Here is a 21389-nt window from a genome sequence, read left to right as displayed (position 1 = left end):
AAACTGGAAATATGCTAATCAATAAATCATGTGCATCTATGCTATAGTACACCATATAGTTATATAAGATATATGTATAAATATAGAATATCTTTGATGTTAAAATTCATATATATGTGTATGTATCTACCTATCCTACCAAAGAAAAAGATCTAGAAAACAAATTGTTGGGCGCCTGGGTGGCTCAGTGGGTTGGGCCGCTGCCTTCGGCTCGGGTCATGGTCTCAGGGTCCTGGGATCAAGTCCCGCATCAGGCTCTCTGCTCAGTGGGGAGCCTGCTTCCTTCTCTCTCTCTCTGCCTGCCTCTCTGCCTACTTGTGATCTTTCTCTCTGTCAAATAAATAAATAAATAAAAACAAAAAACAAATTGTTAACAAAGGTTATCTTTGGGCACTGCAAGAAAACAGAAATTTTTTTTTAACCTTTACAATTTTTTTAAAAAATAAGCAGAAGATTCCTATTTCTTGTTCTCAGCAGCTCCATGATCTTAGGCAAATTATTTACACTAGGTACGAGCCTGCAGCTAATACAGAATAGATCATAGGATCTCCTCATAAGTTACTGAGGACTAAAATAAATGATGCACAGAATACCTCGCACAATGCAATAGTGGAACCTTTATTTCAGACAGTAATGAAATGTCCTAAGTGATAGTGTGTAGCCATCTTATGGAAAAACTGTCAAATATTTCTGCAGGAAAAACCACTGGAGAAAACAGAAGGGGAGGACAGCAATATGTTCCTGAAATGATAAGGCCATTAACTGTTCTATCGTGTATAATCTAGCTTTGTTTTTTTTTTTTTTAAAGATTCTATTTATTTATTTGACAGACAGAGATGACAACTAGGCAGAGAGGCAGGCAGAGAGAAAGGAGGAAGCAGGCTCCCTGCTGAGCAGAGAGCCCGATGCGGGGCTCGATCCCAGGACCCTGGGATCATGACCTGAGCCGAAGGCAGAGGCATTAACCCACTGAGCCACCCAGGCGCCCCTATAATCTAGCTTTGAAAATTTTCTCTAAAATGTTTTCACTGAATTTACCCTAAGGCTTTAAAAAGCTGCAATTGAGTATGTACTTTCATCTGTGTGTATACAAAGAACTGAAAAATACTTCTGAAACCACAAAACTGCTGCATTCTACATTTAACTATGAGTTAACCATCTAATCAATTAAGTACATGAGATCCACAAGAACATATCTGCAAAGATAATTATCACATTACTCATCAATCAAGAGAAAAAAACTCATTCCATCAAAAAGAATATTTTAACTTATAGGACAACTAGACTATGAAACATTTACGGTTGGCCCTCAAACAATACAGGTTTGAACTACACAGGTCCACTTAGTGATCTTTTTCTATAAACGCAGTACAACACTATAAATATCATTTTCTCTTATTAGTTTAATAATTATCTTCTCTCTAGCTTACTTTATTAGAATACAATATGATACCTGTAACATACAAAATATGTGCTAACTGACTATGTTATAGCTAAAACATCCAGCTGACAGGATTAGTAGTTAAGTTTAAAGAGAGTCAAAACTTACACACAGATTTTGAACTGCATTGGGGGAAGGGGAGTCACTGCCCCAACCCCCACTGTGTTCAAGGGTCAACTACACAGACAACAGAAAGGTGTATTTGTATTTCTATGAGAATGTTATTGACATACATTAAAAATGCAAAACTATATAATCCTATTTTTTTAAAAATGAACTTAGGTGCATACCAAGAAGAGTTAGGAGAATATAAACTTATTAACGATTACCCTTGAGAAGAGGATTTGGTCATATTGGTAGAATATTTACTCACTTTTCATTTATTTTGATTTATAACCAGTTATTTAACACTAGTAAATTTATTTTTAAAATACACCAGCCCCAAGACTCAATAAGATTTTTGTATTTTCTATTTCCTAGTAGTAATAATGCCGTTTTCTGTGACAATCTAAATGATAAGCAACATAACAACTTTTTAAATAACATACTGTATTGCAGAAAATACGTTTCTTAGGCTTTACCTATTCTTTCAAGGGATTCTTTATTGAAAAAAAATCTTACAATGTATTTTCACTTTTAATAGAAAGCATGAAACAAAGGCACATCAAAATAACCTGCAAAGAGACATTAAGAAAAAAGCACTGCCCTACTCTGGTTTAGAGGCAATTTTTGTTGCCCTGTTTCAGATGGAAGTGAAATAAAGACCTTCTGAAACAGAATAGAATGCATTTTTCCCAGTAATCACAATCTTACACTCATTAAGTTGGTTAAAATAGGGGAAACTTACCAAATGTTATCTTTCTAGGTAAAATCCACTGTCTACTTGCAGTTTTACTCAAATCAATCCAACATCCAAAGGTCCACTTGCAGTCAGCAAAGATACAGGCATATAAAATTTAACAGAACGCAAATTCAAGAAAAGCAAACACTTAAAGCCTACAAAATAAGCAACACTGTCACTTCTGGTCTTGAGGGGAATAATCAATACTAAATTTTCAAGTATCCTCAAAACCTTTAACCTTGCTTAAATGCAAAAATTTATTGTGAGGCATATTTAAGAAATTATGTTCAAAAGCACTAAGTTATTGGAAGAAACATATCATTCTACAGTTATCCCTATAAACATTAACCATTTGCAAGCTTAAGATTTAAAACTACCATCAATCTTTAAATACCTTTCAAAACATGTTCAACTAATAATTACCACTGAATTTATACTAAAAATCCTGTAAATGTAAAAGCTCTTCATAAGAGCGAGACAAAAAAATGGTTTTTGATAATCTTTCAAATTCGATTCAAGCATGGCATAAAATTCTATTCAGTACTGACTAGGTTCTGTACCACACCCTCTCATGAATTCTTAAATTTTAAGTAATAATAGTCGGATAGTTCTCATAGGTGAAAGGACTTAAAAAATTCAACTGGTGGCCCCAAAAAGAAAAATAAAACCCTACATATCAAAAATGCTTCTATAAAAAATGACAAGCTCAATTCCAGAAAGACTAAATATCACTATGCTTTTGCCTTCACTAAATACCAGTCCAGATCACAGAAAATCTATAAAGATGAATGCACAACAATGAAGTGTTAATATAAATGAACAGCACCTTGAGTTGCTTTTCTAATTAACAGGTAATCCTTCTACATCATTCATTTTAAATTTTAGAAGTCACTATGTTAGGAATACAAAATACCAATAACCTTATCAGACTTTGGAAACCCTCCAAAAAGGGGACTATTCCAACTGACCCAGAAGAATTGGATCTTCCCACTAAAGCTGAATAAAAGGCAAGCAGAGTAATAATTATAATGAAAACTTGAAGCGTATCATTTTCTGTACCTTAGAGGCACTCAATAAATGGGACTAAACTACCAAATGAAGAAGTCCACATGTATTATGTTTCACTAAACTAAAAAATAAATTTAAAGAGCTGTAGAACCACTTAAGAGCAAGATTTGACATTTATTCAATGTGCAAAAAACATCTATCCCATCTGTCATAGAGGTATACTCAAATTATCTGTACCAAGCATCAGCTATTCTTTGTCAAAACGACTACTGAGCAGTCCTAATCTAGCCTCACAATCTTGACCTCTCTTCTTATCTCTTGAAATGAAAGCCCCAGCAATTAAGATAAAAAATTTGGCACAAATTAGATATTAAGAAATATACAGTAGCAAGAACTAAGACAAAGTCAATGCTAAAATAATCTTTTACTTTAAAGCCCATTAACCGCCCCTTCAGAAAGCTTAATATACATTTGGGCTTCTGAATGCAATATTCAAGTAAAAAGTTTTACCGTAACATTAAATCAAGTGTACTATATCATAAGTACTCTGAACACACCCACCAGGTTATACATACTCTCACTCAATCATGTAAAGAATTGAATTCTTTATTTGTGATATCCATAAACGTTGCTATTCTATATTTCTATCCAGGAAGGCAATTTTCTCCTATATCATTGTTTTGTTTTGTTTTTTATAAACAACAACTTGAATTCTATTGCATGAAAGGGCTACAAATATACATTTGTTAACCAAGCAGAATACACAAATATTTTGCTTTACAACTTGCACCTAAGACACCAGTACACGTAGCTGGTTCATTAGCTGTCATAGCAATTTGGGGCCATCGCCCAAGCTATGCATAGCAGTTTACATTTTCAAATCTCGTGTAGAAAGGGTAATTGTGATATGGACTGTTAACTACATTCCCATAAAGCCCATCTCAGTTACAAGTAAATGTGTAACCAAAGTCTGCACAGATTTGTGATGGCAAAACTTCTAAATCTGATGCAATTATCCTAAACAAGTTTTTTAAACAAATTGTTTCGCAGATATACTGCAATTCTGCCAGTAGATGGTGCTACAAAGGTTGGGAGAAGGATTTCCAAGAGGACAACAATTCAGCTATAGGAAAAAACGTTTAAACCTGCTCTGAAAATACAAAAATGCATTTAGTTTAAGGGTAAAATATAACCCTTATTTGTAACCATTCATTACAGACAAACCAGTAAGAGGGATGAAACTAGGCCATCTGAAAATTTTTAAACAGTTTATATGAATGAAAACACATGCTTAACACAAACTATTTCTTTTCAAACTACACAGTACATACTTTGAAGTAAATTCTCATAGAAAGAAGTGACCAACCATGTCAAGATGATAAGCAAATCGCTTGGTACAAGAGATGGATGCACAGAAACTTTAAAGATTTTAAAAAGCTACATCCACCACTGCAAAAGTTTTGCCTGTAAGGGATAAAATTTAACACGTCACTAGAAAGGCAACAGGAAGGAAAAAAAAAACAAAAAACCACCAAAGGACCTTTTGAAAGTTTCTCTAAGTACACATCAAGAATTAAGAATGAACACGAAAATTTTTAAACTAATATCCCTTAAAACGGTAAGGAATGGATCCTAGAAAAAAAATGTTAGACATATACGGTCAAACACAATGATTTATTAAAAATAAAACGTAAAAATGATTTTTGTACATATGCTTCCAAATTTCAGGCATGGAATCCAAGTAGATTTCATAGAAAACGCTGTAGCCAGGTATCAAGTCCTTACAACAAAGTAAACTACCCCCCACCCCAACCCCCGCCCAGGTTTTGCTACAGAATCAGCAAGTTCACTCCCTCCCCCCCAAAAAACACAAATTAAAACAAGACATTTTGCTAGTATAAAAACGACCAAGGTCCAAGTAATAATAAAAAAATAGAGTCCATCAATGACTGTAACACAAAAATGTGTATGTGAGGCCGAGTCCATCTTCGGAGGGAGAGACAAGAGAGGTGGCAGGCAAATAGGGCAACACCCCCAAGGATAGCAGCCTTAGAAGCGGCTCCCCCAAGGGCAAAATGGGGAAGGCGGTGGGAGAGGAAGGAACTTAGGAGTTGACCCTAGCTGGGCTGTTGAAAAGAGCTACCCCTATAGCCACTCCCAGGCATTTTGAGATTTTTTTTTTTTTTCTTTTTTAAAAGGAGCTGCCTCCATAACCACCCCCACCGCCATAGCCGCCTCTGTAAGGTCCACTGTTACTGCGACCGCCCCAGCTGCTGCCACCGCCACCGCCGCCGCCGCCTCCCTTCATGGGCCCATAGGAGGACTGGTGCTGGCTGTAGCTGCCGAAGCCACCGAAGCCGTTACCGTAGTCGCTTCCCCCGTAGGACGAACCGCCTCCGCCGCCTCCGTAGGCATTGTAGCCACCGCCTCCGCCGCCACCGCCTCCGCCGTAACCACCGTAGCTGTTGTAACCGCCACCGCCGCCTTTAGACAGGCCGTTCTGGTCTCGACCACCGCCGCGACCCCGGCCGCCCCGGCCGCCCCGGGAGGACCGGGACCCGCCTCCGCCCCCACCGGAGTGGATATCCTCCTTGGGGACCGCCTTCTTCACTTCCACGCGATGGCCCTGGATCGGATGGAACTTGACAACCGCGGCCTTGTCTGCCGCGTCGTGATTCTGAAAATACACGAAGCCGAAGCCACGCTTCTTGCCCGACTGCTTGTCGGCAATAATTTCGGCCTTTTCCACCGTGCCAAACTGCGAGAAATGCTCGATGAGGTCGCCCTCGGCCACGTCTCCCTTTAGGCCCCCGACAAAGAGCTTCTTAACCTTGGCGTGGGCACCGGGCCGCGCCGAATCCTCCCGGGACACCGCCCGCTTCAGCTCCACAGTGTTGCCGTCCACGGCATGGGGCGAGGCGGCCATGGCGGCATCGGCCTCCTCCACATTGGAGTAGGTCACGAAGCCGAAGCAACGGGAGCGTTTGGTCTGGGGGTTCACCACCACCACGCAGTCCGTCAGAGTCCCAAAGGCCTCAAAGTGGCCACGCAGGCCCGACTCACTCGTCTGCACATTGAGGCCGCCGATGAATAGCTTACACAACTGGGAATTCTCCATCTCCACGGCCCGGGCCTTCCCCCCGCCCTGTGAGCTCCGAGGTTTCGCCGTCGCCGTTATCGTTGGCTAAGGCCTCTTCACAGCTTGGGCCCAGCCGTTGCTGGAGCCGCCACCGCCGGTCACCGACGGGGAAGGGAAGAAGGGAAGGGGAGGGAAGGAGGAGAAAAGGAAGGGGAAGGGAAGGGGAGAGGTGCCGGAGAGAGGGCGAGCCGAGGCGACTGGAAGCCAACCAACACCACCGCTATCGCCACCGCCGCCTCCGCTCCCCTATCTGGGCACCACACAAAGAGGCCGCTGAACGCGCGCGCACCCTCCCCGAGGCGTGCGTCACCGCCGACGTACGGCAGCCCAGCGCAGCCTGCCAATCCCTGCGTCGCTCTCCCTAGTCCCGCCTACCGCTCCGCAGCGCCGCTCTCGGTCACGGGCTCCCCGCCCTCCGCGGTCGATTCAAGCCCTCGGCCTGCGCTGCTCCCGCCACCGCCTCTACAGTCCCGCTTTCACACCCTGGCTTCCCCGTGTTCGCTGACCAGGGACTCTCCTTGCTCTCCGAGCACCTCCGCAATTCATTTCTTCCCAGCCCCGCGGCTGTTCCCAGTGTGTTGCCCCCTCCCCTTGTCGTATCCCCTCGCCCAACTCCGCAGTGGCGTTCGCGCCAGCCCCTTGAGAGACATGTGGGTTCAGCCAATCACTGCGACCCGCTCGCGCCCACTTCCGTTTTCGGCCGCCGCTGGACGGGCGCGCTCCCCGGTGCGCGCTGGTTACGGTGGTCCCTGTGTGCAGAACCTGCCCGCTACCCAGATACCTTATCCACCTTCCTGGGTTTGGTGGAGGGCGGGGGTTGAGCGGGGACGCGCTGGGGGCCGTTCCCAACGGATGCGGCCTGGGGCCCCACGCGCGGGCTTTTTGAAAACTTGACTGTTGGGGTTAGGGGTCTGGGTTTACCCGCCGCGAATCAGCCGGGACGCTACACCTGGCATCCTCTCCGCGCCCCCGCGTCCGCACAAAGATGGAGGGTAGAGACCTGGTCGGGGAAAGGCGGTTACTAACCGTTTACTGGGGGCCCGACGCGCAGTTAAACTAAAACACTGGCACGTGGCCCTGAGCAAAAGCGAGCCCGAGGCCAGGTGAAGGGCGGCGGTGTGCCACAAGCGCTTCCGATTTCCGACCGAGGCGTGGCGCGAGAGCCCCCGCCACCCTGCGGCCATCCGTGAAGCCCTTCCCGACGCCCCTCAGCCTCCCCTCGCGCACTCCGACAGCTGGCATTTTCATTGAACTAAAGGGCACACATCGTTTTATAGGTTTACGTTACCTACGCGTTGCTTCCTTCCCAACAAGTCACCTTTCTTTAAAAGCATTTTGTAACAAACCGGGGACCGAAGGGGTTAAACACGAAGACATTATACATAAGTATCACGCAGTGCTGGTAAGTGCCTTACTGACCCTCACCCAGGTGCAAATGCAAGCAAGTTAGGTCGGCTTCCACTTACTGAACATTTGTGTGCCATGCAAGATTCAAGGAGCGGGACATGGTAAATACTGAAGATGAGGTGTTCCTCACTGCATCCTGGAGTATTCAGGATTGAATGGCGAAAGAGGCAGCACATGCCCTCAATCTCTGATTCAAAGGCTAGATAAAATTTCTAAAGGGACTTTACATGAGGAAAATAGGAAACAAAAACCACATAAGGTTCAAGGGACAGTAAGCAGACTAGTTTGGAGCAAGAGGTTTTTGATGGAAAATAATCGGTAATCCAGGTTTAGAGTCTTGGACATTAGGGAATGCCTTGAAATTTAGGTAGTAGTCAAAATTAGTTCAAAGGCATGTAGATTAAGCTTCATGGCTTGAGAACAAACTAGAGTCTGGTATTACCACCTACTAACTGTGATCATTGTGTGATCATTGTATGACTTTGAGCAAGTCACTTAACCTTTTTAAAAAACTTAGCCAGTTTTATTATGTGAAACTCAAAAAACTGAACACCTCCCAACTGTGGTAAAAATTAAATGCTACTACATACTAAATGCTCAATTCAACCAACAAATATACCAGTTGCTGGGAATATGGCAATAAAGAACAGACAGAACTTTCTGGGCTCATAGAGCTTACGTTCTAGAGGGGAGAAGCAGATAACAAGAATGATACACACAGCATGATAGTGGTCAGTGGGCTCCCAATTAAAGGAGGACAGTAGGACGCTATTACCTTTCTGTTACGAAAAAAAAAAAAAAACACCACAAAATTCAAGTATGTCAGAATTTGCTAAGGACTGATGATACAGAATGAGGAAAACAAAAGCATTCCAGTGTTTGAAATCTGGAACACTGAAATTGTAGCCTGAAAGAACTACAAAACTAAGGAAACTATTTTGGAGGGAGTTGGGCAAGATGATAAACATAGTTGTTTAAGGTGATATGGGATATTTATAGGGCACTATTTTTCACTGTGCCCAAGATTACACCTGACATGAGAGATTAGACATTAAGAAAAGTATTTTAATTTTAGGGGCACCTAGGTGGCACAGTTAAGCATGAGACCTCATTTAAGCTCAGGTCCTGATCTCAGGGTTGTGTGATTGAGCCCTAGCTAGGGCTCCACGCTGAGCATGCTTAAAATTTTCTCTCTCCCTCTCCCTCTGCCCTTCCCACCCCTCACTCTCAAAACAAACAAACAAACAAACAAAAAAAAAAAAAAAACAGAAAAAAGGCTATAACAGTAAAAGATGAACTTCTGAAGGAAAGTGATTAAACCATAACTTATTTTCTCATACAAACTATAAATTCCAAACTAACAGTTTTCTTCTATATTGTTTTTTAAAAATCATACCACTTAATTGGGAATCTATTATGGGTTTAATTTCTACAGACTAGGAAAGCATCACAGAGGCATATGTCTGATTAAAAACCTTACATATAGGGGCTCTGAACTATATTTAAAAAATGCCAGTTTCCTGGGGTACCTGGGTAGCTCAGTACAGGGGGAAAAAAAGCACCCAGAGTGTGCACATGCTCTCTTTCTCTCTCTTTCTAAAAAATCAATAAATATTTTTTTAAAAAGTGCTTACATATAAAAGGGGTTTAGGAGATGATGGGAGGTGACACAAGCATGTTTAAGAGACATTTAGGAAGCCAGGATAAATGCAAGATAATTGGGAGGTTAGATTCTCTTTGAAGATTAGATTGGTAAAGGTGGGCACAGTGAATACAGAGTATTATATAAACACTTAAATGAAGCAGTTTCCTACCTCTCAGATCATTCAAGAAGAAAAACTTTTTTTTCCTACTTTACCTTTCAGATCACTGCCTGAGTCTGGTCCTTGGTTTTACCTTGTTTACCAGTATCTCAGCCTTCCAAAACAAAACAAAAATTTAAAATATAACTGAAATTTAGACATTTGGTTTCCATCCCTCTTGCAAGCTTGATTACAGAAACCTAACTGCATGTGGTGGGTGCACAACTCTTACACCTTACACACTAACGAAGGTATATTTTACTGTACCTAAGTTATACCTAGAAAAAGAAAAAGAATGGGAAAGGAAAGGAAAAAGGACAAGCTGGGGAAGAAAGGGAAAACTATGATAACCTATATTTCCAGAAAGCAGCACCTCCAATTTTTTTTTAAATCAACCTATGACATCCAAGACTCTCTTTTTATAGTTAGGGTTTGGGTATGTATTTAATTGTGTCCCCTCCAGAAAGTTCATATGTTGAAACCTTACCCCTCAATACTTCTAAATATAACTGTAATTGATGCGAAGGTTGTTAAGAAGAGAGAGGCAAGATGGTGGAGGAGTAGCAGACTGAAACAATATCAGATCCCAAGACTTCAGCTAAATAGGTATCAAACCATTCTGAACACCTACAAACTCAACAGGAGATAGAAGAAAAGTAGCAATTCTAGGAACAGAAAACTGACCACTTTCTGAAAGGTAGGACGTGCTGAGAAGTGAATCCAAAGCAACGGGAAGATAAACCACGGTGGGAGGGGCCGTCTCCTGGCAAGCAGCACAGCAGTGGGGCACAAAATCAGAAATTTTAGAATTCTGCTCTGCTGAGGGACATTGCTCCAGAGGCTAAGCGGGGGTGGAGCCCTTGCAGAGAATGTGGTCTCAAGTCCCATGGGGTCACAGAAAGATCAGAGGTGTCTGAGTGGCAGCTGCCAGGTATTGGAGTGGGGAAGCTGGCTACAAAGACGGAGCTGAAGAGTGAGCTTTCAGATCGGGGTTACCTTAAACTGTGAGCCAAGGCATAGTCGAGCCACTGCTCTTCGAGCAGGGACCCCACAAGTGGCAGATCCAGAGAGACTCACCTTCCTGCTCCTGGAGAAGCAGTGCAGCAGGAATCCGCAGGGTTTGGAAACCAAACGGGGCAATGTGCCAGAGATAGAAATGCTCAGTCACAGGCCAGGTGAGCTTGGAGTGTGCCCAGAGACTAGAGAGAGGAGTGATTGAGCGCTTTTCTCTGAAGGAGCACTGAGGAGGGGGTCCCCGAGCTCTCAGCTCCTCCGGGCCAGAGATTGGGAGGCTGCCATTTTCATTCCCGTCCTCCAAAGCAGTATGGAAAATGTTCAGGGAACAAAATCTCCAAGAGCAAACCCAAGCAGGTTACTTAGCCCAGTCCCTAACAAGGACAGTGCAATTCCACCTTGGACAAAGACATTTGAGAATCACTGCAACAGGCCCCTCCCACAGAAGATCAGCAAGAACATCCAGCCAAGACCAAGCTTACTGATCAAGGAGAACAGCCAAACTCCAGAGCTAGAGGAAAGCAACACATAGAATTCATGGCTTTTTCCCCACAACCTTTTACTCTTGCAAAGTTAATATTTTTATAATTTTATTTTTTTCTTATTCTATTTTTTTTAACTTTTCCTCTTTTCTCTTTTAGCTTTTTGTTTTTTAACTAGTTTATCTTCACAATACCTTTCTTTTAAAAAAAAAAAATCTTTTTAGGGGTGCCTGGGTGGCTCAGTGGGTAAAAGCCTCTGCCTTTGGCTCAGATATGATCTCAGGATCCTGGGATCATGCCCCACATCAAGCTCTCTGCTCAGTGGGGAGCCTGCTTCCCCCTCTCTCTGTCTTTTCCTGCCTCTCTTCCTACTTGTGGTCTCTGTCAAATAAATAAATATAAATAAATAAATAAATAAATAAAATCTTTTTTAAAAAATCTTTTTAAACCTTCATTGTAATAGTCATATTTTATCACTTCATTGTATTTAACCTTATTTTTTGTAACGCATAGGTTTTTGTTTTTCCTAAAAAATTTTGGGATACAGTTTTTAATAGATCAAAATATACCCTAATCTAGCACATGGCTTTCTTCTACTCTCCAGCCAGAGCACAATCCCTCCTCCTTTTTTTTCTTTTCTTTTTCCAACCAACTTATCAATTCCTTTTTAAGAATTTTTTTTAAAGTTTTCATCTTTGAAGTCCTATTCCAACCCTTATTTGTGTGTGTGTGTATGTGTGTGTATTTTTTCTTTCCTTAAAATTTTCCTTAAAAATTTTTTCTTTTCCTTAAAATTTCTTCTAAGAGACCAAAATACACCCAAAATCAAGTGGGTGACTCTGTTCTATACACCACTCTATAAATAAATAAATAAATAAATAAATTTATTTATTTACTTATATAGAATTTTTGATTTTTTCCCCCTTTCTTCTCCACATAGTTTTGGATCTCTTCTGAGATTTTCCTGGGGTCTTTGCCACCCTCTTAGTATTTTATTCTCTCATTCATATATTCTTATCTGGATAAAATGACAAGGCATTAAAAACTCACCACGAAAGAAAGAAGAAGAGGCAGTACCAATGGCTAGGGACCTAATCAATATGGACATTAGTAATATGTCAGAACTAGAATTCAGAATGATGATTCCAAGGTGCTAGCTGGGCTCGAAAAAGGCATGGAAGATAGTAGAGAATCCCTTTCTGGAGAAATAAAATCCATTTCTGGAGAAATGAAAGAACTAAAATCTAACCAAATTGAAATTTTATTTTTTTTTATTTTTTTTTTAAGATTTTATTTACTTATTTGACAGAGAGAAATCACAAGTAGGCAGAGAGGCAGGCAGAGAGAGAGGAGGAAGCAGGCTCTCTGCTTAGCAGAGAGCCTGATGTGGGACTCGATCCCAGGACCCTGAGATCATGACTTGAGCCGAAGGCAGCGGCTTAACCCACTGAGCCACCCAGGTGCCCCCCAAATTGAAATTTTAAAAGCTATTAATGAGGCACATCAAAAAACGGAGGCTCTGACTGCTAGGATAAATAAAGCAGAAGAGAGAATTAGTGATATAGAAGACAAATGATGGAAAATAAAGAAGCTGAGCAAAAGAGACACAACTACTGGACCATGAAGGGAGAATTCAAGAGATAAATGATACCATAAGACATAACAGTATTAAAATAATTGGGATTCTAGAAGAAGAAGAAAGAAAGAGAGGGGCAGAAGGTATATTGGAGGTGAATTATAGTAGAGAATTTTCCTAATATGGCAAAGGGAACAAGCATCAAAATCCAGGAGGCACAGAGAACCCCCCCTCAAAATCAATAAAAATAGATCCAAACCCCATCATCTAATAGTAAAACTTACAAGTCTTAGTGACAAAGAGAAAATCCAGAAAGCAGCTCGGAATAAGAATCCTATAACATACAATGGTAGAAACATTAGATTGGCAGCAGACTTATCCACAGAGACCTGGCAGGCCAGAAAGAACGGGCATGATATATTCAGAGCACTAAATGAGAAAAGTATGCAGCCAAGAATACTATGTCCAGCAAGCCTATCACTGAAAATAGGAGAGATAAAAAGCTTCAGGACAAACAAAAATTAAAAGAATTTGCAAACACCAAACCAGCCCTACAGGAAATATTGAAAGGGGTCCTCTAAGCAAAGAGAGAGCTTAAAAATAGTAGACCTGAAAGCAAAAGAGACAATATACAGTAACAGTCACCTTACAGGCAATACAATGACACTAAATTTTTATCTTTCAATAGTTACCCAGAATGTAAATGGGCTAAATGCCCCAATCAAAAGACACAGGATATCAGAATGGATAAAAAAACAAAACCCATCGATATGCTATCTACAAGAAACTCATTTTAGAACCAAAGACGCCTCCAGATTTCAAGTGAGGGGGTAGAAAACAATTTACCGTGCTAATGGACATCAAAAGAAAGCTGGGGTGGCAATTCTTATATCAGATCAATTAGATTTTAAGTCAAAGACTGTAATGAGAAATGAGGAAGGACACTATATCACCATGGAGGTTCCTCAAAAAGTTGAAAACAGAGCTACCCTATGACTGAGCAATCACACTACTGGATATTTACCCTAAAGATACAAATGTAGGGATCCGAAGGGGCATGTGCACCCAAATATTTATAGCAGCAATGTCACAATAGCCAAACTATGGAAAAAGCCTAAATGGTCATCAACAGATGAATGGATAAAGAAGATGTGATATATATATATATATATATATATATATATATATATACATACATACACACACACACACACACACACACACACACCAGAATACTATGCAGCCATCAAAAGAAATGAAATCTTACCATTTGGAACAATGTGGATGGAACTAGAGGGTATTATGCTGAGCGAAATAAGACAATCGGAGAAAGACAATTATCATATGATCTCCCTGATATGAGGAATTTGAGAGGAGAGTGTGGCATTTGGGAGGTAGGGAAGGAAAAAATGAAACAAGATAGGATCGGGAGGGAGACAAACCATAAGAGACTCTTAATCTTACAAAACAGACTGAGGGTTGCTTGGGGGAGGGGGTCGTGGAGAGGGTGGTTGGGTTATGGACATTGGGGATGGTATGTGGTATGGTGAGTGCTGTGAAGTGTGGAGGCCTGACAATTCACAGACCTGTACCCCTGGGGCAAATAATACAGATGTTAGTAAAAATAATTTAAAAAAAGAAGTAAGTTAAAAAGGCTATTAGCATGGGGCTCTAATCCATATGACTGATGTCCTTATACAAAGAGAAAGCTATACCACAGGTACATGTACACAGAGGAATGACCATATGAAAAGGCAGCAAGAGGATGGCCATCTGTAAGCCACAGAGAGGTCTCAGAAGAGTGCAGCCCTGCTGGTACATCTTGGACCTCCAGACCCCAGAACTGCAAGAAGATTAATTTTGTTTTGTTTTTTATTTTCTGATGTTTAAGCCACCACCATTTTGTCATGGAAGCCCTAGCAAACATAAAACATAAAAATATGTTCCATTTTTATTTATTCAAGGTACCTTTCAAAAGGGCACTTTCTGTCATTTATGATGAGCTACAATCTTTCTATCTTTTTCAACTCAAATCAAAAGCCTTAAAATATGACCCATTCTTTCAAACCAGTTATTATGCTTGTGGACATTTATGCTAAGGAAATAAGTGAATATCTGTGTGAAAATTTAGCTACAAGGATTTCAATACTATTCATAGTAGAAAAAATTGCAAACTACCTAATTTCCCTCAAATGGTTAATTAAAAAATAAGGAAATAATTATTCTCTAGCTATCAGTATTATGAAGCACTCAAAGTAATATTTTAGAGAAAAAAAATGACTTGTGTTTGGGTATGAATCTTACACCATCATGATGATGTGTGAAAGGTCATTTATTTTACCAAATGAAGTCTGACTCTGAACCACACAGTTGACAGAAAGGCAAAATGTCATTATTGGGGCTCCTCTCACATTTTTCACTCAAAGGCACTTGCCTCTCTCCACTTCCCCTCTTGGGCTATCTAAGATTAATACTCTGAATAAAATGCTTTTTGTTTAAAAAATATCTTGGAAAAAAAAAAAAAGAACCTGATGTGTCAAAGAATCAAGTAGCCCATGCTAGTTCATATGCTAATTAATAAATAATATTATATTTAATAATAAAATAATAATACAATTTTATCATTATAATTATATTAACTATAATTATATTGTTATATACTTATATTGTTATATATTATGACATATATATTACATATATGTAATAAAATAACAATATTTATATATATAAATACATATGTATTTATTTATATATAAATAATACATATATATGTATTTATATATATATAGTCCCCATGAGGATTGCTTTAAAAGGGACTGTCCTGAGGCAAAAGAATACACAGGCCTATTTAATCTGTGGAGATACTAACTTTATCTTATATGACTGTTTGTGTATTCCTATTCCTTGGGTGTAAAATGTAGGCTTTCAGAAGGGAATTACATCAGTTTCCTTCACTGAGAGGAGATGTGAAAGGAGAAGGGCTTGGTGTAAAAAAATGACAGCTTCCCCCAAGTTTAGGAGGAGTGATCAGACAAAAGGTACAAGCTTCCAGTTACAAGGTAAGTCAGTCCTGGGAATATAATGAACCATATGGTGACTATAGTCAACAATCATGTTCTGTTTATGTGAAAGTTGCTAAGACAGTAGATCTTAAAAGTCCTCATCACAAGGAAAAAAACTAATTATATATGTTGAAGAATGCTAATTTAACTTGCGGTAAGCATTTTGCAATATATACATATACCAGGTCATTATGTTATATGTCTAAAACTAATACAATGTTATAGGTCAGTAACTCTCAATTTTTAAAATTAAAAATTTTTTTCAAAAAGAAGTAACCAGAGGGGCACCTGGGTGGCTCAGTGGGTTAAAGCCTCTGCCTTCGGCTCAGGTCGTGGTCACAGGGTCCTGGGATCGAGCCCCACTTCAGGCTCTCTGCTCAGTGGCGAGCCTGCTTCCCTCTCTCTCTCTCTCTCTCTCTCTCTCTGCCTGCCTCTCTGCCTACTTGTGATCTCTGTCAGATAAATAAATAAAATCTTAAAAAAAAAAAGAAGAAGAAGAAGAAGAAAAAGTAACCAGAAGCTTCTGGTTTTTTGTCCATTGGAGAAAACCATGGGCCAGCCAGTGTACAGCCCTACCATTCCACTCGACCCTACATACAAACACATACACACAGGAAATAGCCGAGGCTGGAAACTATCTTGGAAACAAGGAAAACTACCTTGGTTTTGGAACCAGATTCATGTTCCCGACCCCAATAAACCTGGAATTCTTACATGTAAAACTCTAGGAATAACATATTGAATTCACCTCCCAGATGCATGGAAGGTTGGGGTAGATTACCAAAATCAGAGAATAGTACAAACAATGTTTCATGTTCCCCAAAATTCGTATGTTGAAGCCTAATCCCCAGTGTTTTGGTATTTTGAGGGAGTGGTCCTTTGGAAGGTAATTAGGTCATGAGAGTGGATATCTTGTAAATGGGATTAGTACCCTTATAAAAAGAGACCCCCAAAATGCTTTCTAGTCTTTCTTCTATTATGAGGACACAATGAGAAAATGGCTAACTACAAACCAAGAACCAGGTACTTATCAGACACCAAATCTGCAGCCTCTAGAACTATGAGAAAGAAATCAATCTATCTTTCTTTCTTCCTCCTTTCTTTCTTTTCTAATGAGAGAGAGAGAGAGAGAGGATCTTAAGCAGGCTTCACACCCAGCGTGGAGCCCATGCAGGGCTCAATCTCACAACCCTGAGATCATGACCTAAGCCAGTATCAAGAGTCAGACACTTAACTAAGCCACCCAGGTGCCTGAGAAATAAATTTCTTTTGTTTATAACCTAGCCAGTGTCTGTATTTTTCTTATAGCAGCCTGAATAAACTAGGACAGAAGACTTAACAATTTGACATTTCTCAGAATATCTCTGCCCTTAACATACATACCCAAGTACAAACACATGCACAGACTCACACCAGAATATGAGCCTTCTAAAATAGAAGCATTCAGACCAGTCCATTTTTATTTATTCATCACATTGAATTCATTCATAGGCTAAGTACTGTGGATAAGTCTCTGGCCTTCAGAAGCTCAACAGTCTTGGAAGAAGTAGTAGTACAAGAGAGATGACAAATATAATGTGTTAGGAACAGAAATCCAATCTGTAAATTCTTCTGATAGAAGCTAACTTCAGAAGTAGGTGTAAGAGGCCTACAAAAAGGTAATGGCATTCCAAGTACAGGAAATCATACATATACCTACTGTGTTTGGAGTTTCACAAGCAAATTATCAAGGGTGTGATGGTGTATCAGCTTCCCATTGCTGCTGTAACAACTTACCACAAACTTAGTGGCTTAAAAACACAAATTCATTATCTTATAGTCTGTAGGTCACAAATCAAATATATCTTTCAGTAGACCAAAATCAAGGCGTTGGCAGGACTGTGTTCCATTCTCAAAGTCATGGAAGAGAATCTGATTGCTTGTCTTTTCCAGCTTCTTTAGGCCCCCCATATTTCTTAACTTTTGGCACTCTTCCACCTTCAAAGCCATCAACAGCCAGTTGAGTTTCACATGAGATCATTATGACACTGACTCTTCTATCTCCCAGATAATCCAGGAAAATCCTTTTACTTTAAGGTCCACTGATTAACAATCCTAAAGCCATCTGCAACCTTAATTCCCTCTAGTCATAAACATAATATATACATAGGTCACCGGGATTAAGAGTAGACATCTTTGATGTAACCATTATACTGCCTACCTCAGATGGAAATAAAAGAAAATGAGGCTAAAATAAGTAGGGGCTGGATGAGAAGGATTATGGATGTCTTTCAAAAATTTTCCAGGTTTTAGTTCTATAAAGAACATGGTGCCACTGACGAGTTTTAAAGACAAGGATAACAGAGATCTACATTTAGAAAGACTATCCCATAGATAACGTGTAGAAGAGAGATTAGAGTATGACTTAAGAGCCCATTTCGAATGCTAGTGTGGTACAGAATACTGGTTAGCATCTCCAAGGCAGAAGAAGTAAGGCACAGGCGGTAGGGATTGGGTGGAAAGGACAAATTATTTGAGGGATCATTAAGAGTTGGAATTGATCTAATTGGTGATCAACTGATCTTAGTGGGTTAAGTTTCTTATTTTATGATAAGGTGATCACGATTTCATTCACCAAGCTAACTAGTGAATTCTGAGGAGGAGACAGGTCAGAGAGATTTTCTGTTTTACAGCTGTTGTTGCTGCTGCTGCTGCTGTATCAGCCATCAACTGCCTATCATTAGGCTTTTTAGGTCAGAGATAAATAAATACCTATCTTTTTAAGCCTCTCTTATTTAAACTAATCCTAACTCATACAAGAGGATCCCAAGATCTCTGCTTTTGTCTTGCAAATATCCACCTGACCACCAATGTTATTCAATACCTGCTGCTAAGTGTTATACATGATCTTAATGAGTTCTCACAGGGATCTTTAGAGGTGTATTTTATTATTATACCAATCCTTCAGCTGAAAAAACGGAGGCTTTAGGACATTACACTGCCCATGGTCTGCCAACTATTTACTACCCAGCCTTACATCACACAAAAAAAGTTTGTGCCCAACATGTCAAGTAATATAAATGCAATGGACTAGAAACAGGAAAAATTAGGTATAAGAATAAGGAGGAGGAGAAGAAATACATTAATATCCTTCTGAATTCCTTTGCTTATATTTCTCAACTTAAAAATCAAAAATTCTTTAAAAATTCAAGAAAGATATTACCATTTTCACATCATTAATAGGTCTAGTTAACCTCAACTGAGCACAGATTGTTGTTGTAAATGACAATTTGAGCAGAGAACAGTGTTTAACTGAAATTTGAATCTTTAAGTGTGAAGAGCCACAAAGGAAAAACTAAAAGATGGAAGGCCAAAAGGTAGAGTCAGAAGGAAGAGGGATGACAGGGTGTCTGGGTGGCTCAGTCAGTTAAGCATTCAGCTTGTGATCTCAGCTCAGGTCTTGATCTCAGGGTTGTGAGTTCAAGCTCCATACTGAAAGAATGAAGAGGGATGAGATGAGCCCTCCACCACCAACACACACACACACACACACACACACACACACACACTACCAAAGAAGATAAAATCGGATGAGGAAAGCCTTAGAATGTTTATTCTTTATCCTGTGATTCAGGAACTACAGTTAGAAGGGTTTCATGAATATGCGAACTAAAACATGGCAAACTAAACACATTTTCTAAAAATGTGTTTCTTCCTAAAAATCCATTAAATGACAGTAAAAAAAAAAATTTTTTTTAAAGACATAAACCCTTGTTAGGGATTGGGCAACTCCCAGATTCATATGTTGAATCCCTAACCCAACAATGTGACTAGATTTAGAACGAGGAACTTTAGGGAGCTAAAGTTAAATAAAGTCATAAGAGTGGGGCCCTAATCCAGTATGAATGGTGTCCTTAGAAGAAGAGGAAAAAGGGGTACCTAGATGACTCAGTCAGTTAAGCATCAGACTCTTGATTTTGGCTCAGGTCATGATCGCAGTGTGGTAAGATCAAACCTCTCATTGGCTCCATGCTGGCTGTGGAGACTGCATAGGATTCTCTCATTCCCTCTGTCCCTCCCCCACCCGCCCTCCCAAACCCTACTCGTGCTCTCCCTTTCCCTCTGTCTCTCTCTCTCTCTTTCTTTCTTTTGAAGAAGAAGAACAAGAACAAGAACAAGAAGAGGAAGAAGCAGAAGAAGAAGAAGGAGAAGGAGAAGGAAGAGGAGGAGGAGGAGGAGGAAATGAAGAAGAAGAAGAAGGAGGAGGAGGAGGAATAATACCAGAGGCCTCTCTCTCCCCAGGTGTACAGAGCAAAGAGATCATGTTTGAACAGAGGGGAAAACTGCAGTCTGAAAGCCAGAGAGGTCTCACCAGAAATCAACCCCTATGGCATCGTGATCTCTGACTTCCAGCTTCCAGAGTTAAGAGAAAATAAGTCACCCAGTGCATGGTAGCATGTTACACAGCCACCTAGAAGTATCCATGTGTATAAGACCTCATTCATTTGTATCTACAATCTGCCTGTAGGTATCTTGCCTGAATTTCTGTAGGTAAAATTACATCAGATTTAGTGATTTACTAACGAATTCCAAATGGAAGTCAGAGAATCACATTCCTTAAAATTGCATAAATTATGTAACTTTTGGTTTTGAATTTTATGAGTTATATTTATATTACCCCAAAACTTACACTTTTAATATACTGTTTTTACTTAGTCCAATAAGAACTTCAATCTTTTAAAATATTTATTTCCTTCAGCAAATTTTATACTGAATACTTTTACTCTCCGGGAGGCATGTGTCAGACCATTGTGAAAAGCAAGCTTTTAATTTTACCTGTTAAGTCCATCTTCAGCTTCTAGTTTCAGCCTGTAGTATAGTTCAGAATGTGGACAACTTACAAAGCTTCTTTTCCTCACTAATACAGAAAACTTGTGCACTGAGATCAAATTTCCATCAACCTAAAGAGTGACAATACAGAGTGAGATTTAATTTGTAGAGTGTTCTATACTCAGACCCGCAAATGAAGTAACATTCATACACCATACACATTTTGAGTCCTCAGGAATCTGGTCCTGCCTCATTTCGAAATACATACTGAGCAGAGCAGAGAAGAGGTTGTCTACTCAGTAAACTGTGAGAGGGGTATTTAACTGCAATTGTTCAGTGAATTCAGATTATATGTAAACCCTTCCTGGATCATTCAGGATCTAAACAACATTCTTAGTTAAATGATATTTATTATCATAATTTCAGCAGATTGATGTTAGAGAAAATATTTTTTCAACTAAAACCGGGAGAACAACAGTGGGAAAAATTAAAAAAGGCAAGATTTATACGAGCAGCAGTGTGATGATGATTATCAGCTATGAAATTAAAAATTGTGTGCTCTTTAAGGAGCTCATCTCATATGAGACTCACTGGCTGAGATCTCTCAGCATATACAGCAGTGATTTGTTTGTTTGGGACTGACACAGGCACAACCTAATTTATAGGAAATCTATTTTACTTTGCTGCCCAAAATTCTGAATATGGTCTATTTTCCAGCTTCTGGAGGGAATAAAGCACTTTTCATTCACCAGTATCCTTTAAGGAGTTTGTTTCAAGAATCAAAACTACACATAATTCTGTTCAAATT

The 21389-nt window shown here is 40.0% G+C and overlaps 2 protein-coding genes across 2 annotated transcripts in view; both read right to left on the bottom strand.

Annotated features, from left to right (window-relative positions):
- KLHL3 (kelch like family member 3) overlaps positions 1-20695 on the bottom strand; it is a 154037-nt gene extending 133342 nt beyond the window's left edge. The window contains exon 1 of the mRNA XM_044226963.1: positions 20588-20695. The gene's annotated coding sequence lies outside the window, so the exon portion shown is untranslated. The remainder of the gene's footprint in view (positions 1-20587) is intronic.
- On the bottom strand, positions 3881-6731 carry HNRNPA0 (heterogeneous nuclear ribonucleoprotein A0). The gene has a single exon (XM_044226993.1). It carries the CDS (start codon positions 6406-6408, stop codon positions 5482-5484), a length of 927 nt encoding a protein of 308 aa, XP_044082928.1. The 5' UTR covers positions 6409-6731; the 3' UTR covers positions 3881-5481.
- Positions 20696-21389: the final 694 nt, after the last annotated feature.

Source organism: Neovison vison, chromosome 1 (assembly GCF_020171115.1).
Source record: "Neovison vison isolate M4711 chromosome 1, ASM_NN_V1, whole genome shotgun sequence".
NCBI lineage: Eukaryota > Metazoa > Chordata > Mammalia > Carnivora > Mustelidae > Neogale > Neogale vison.
The sequence above is the reverse complement of the archived record's forward strand: the minus strand, read 5'-3'. Positions and strand labels throughout refer to the sequence as shown.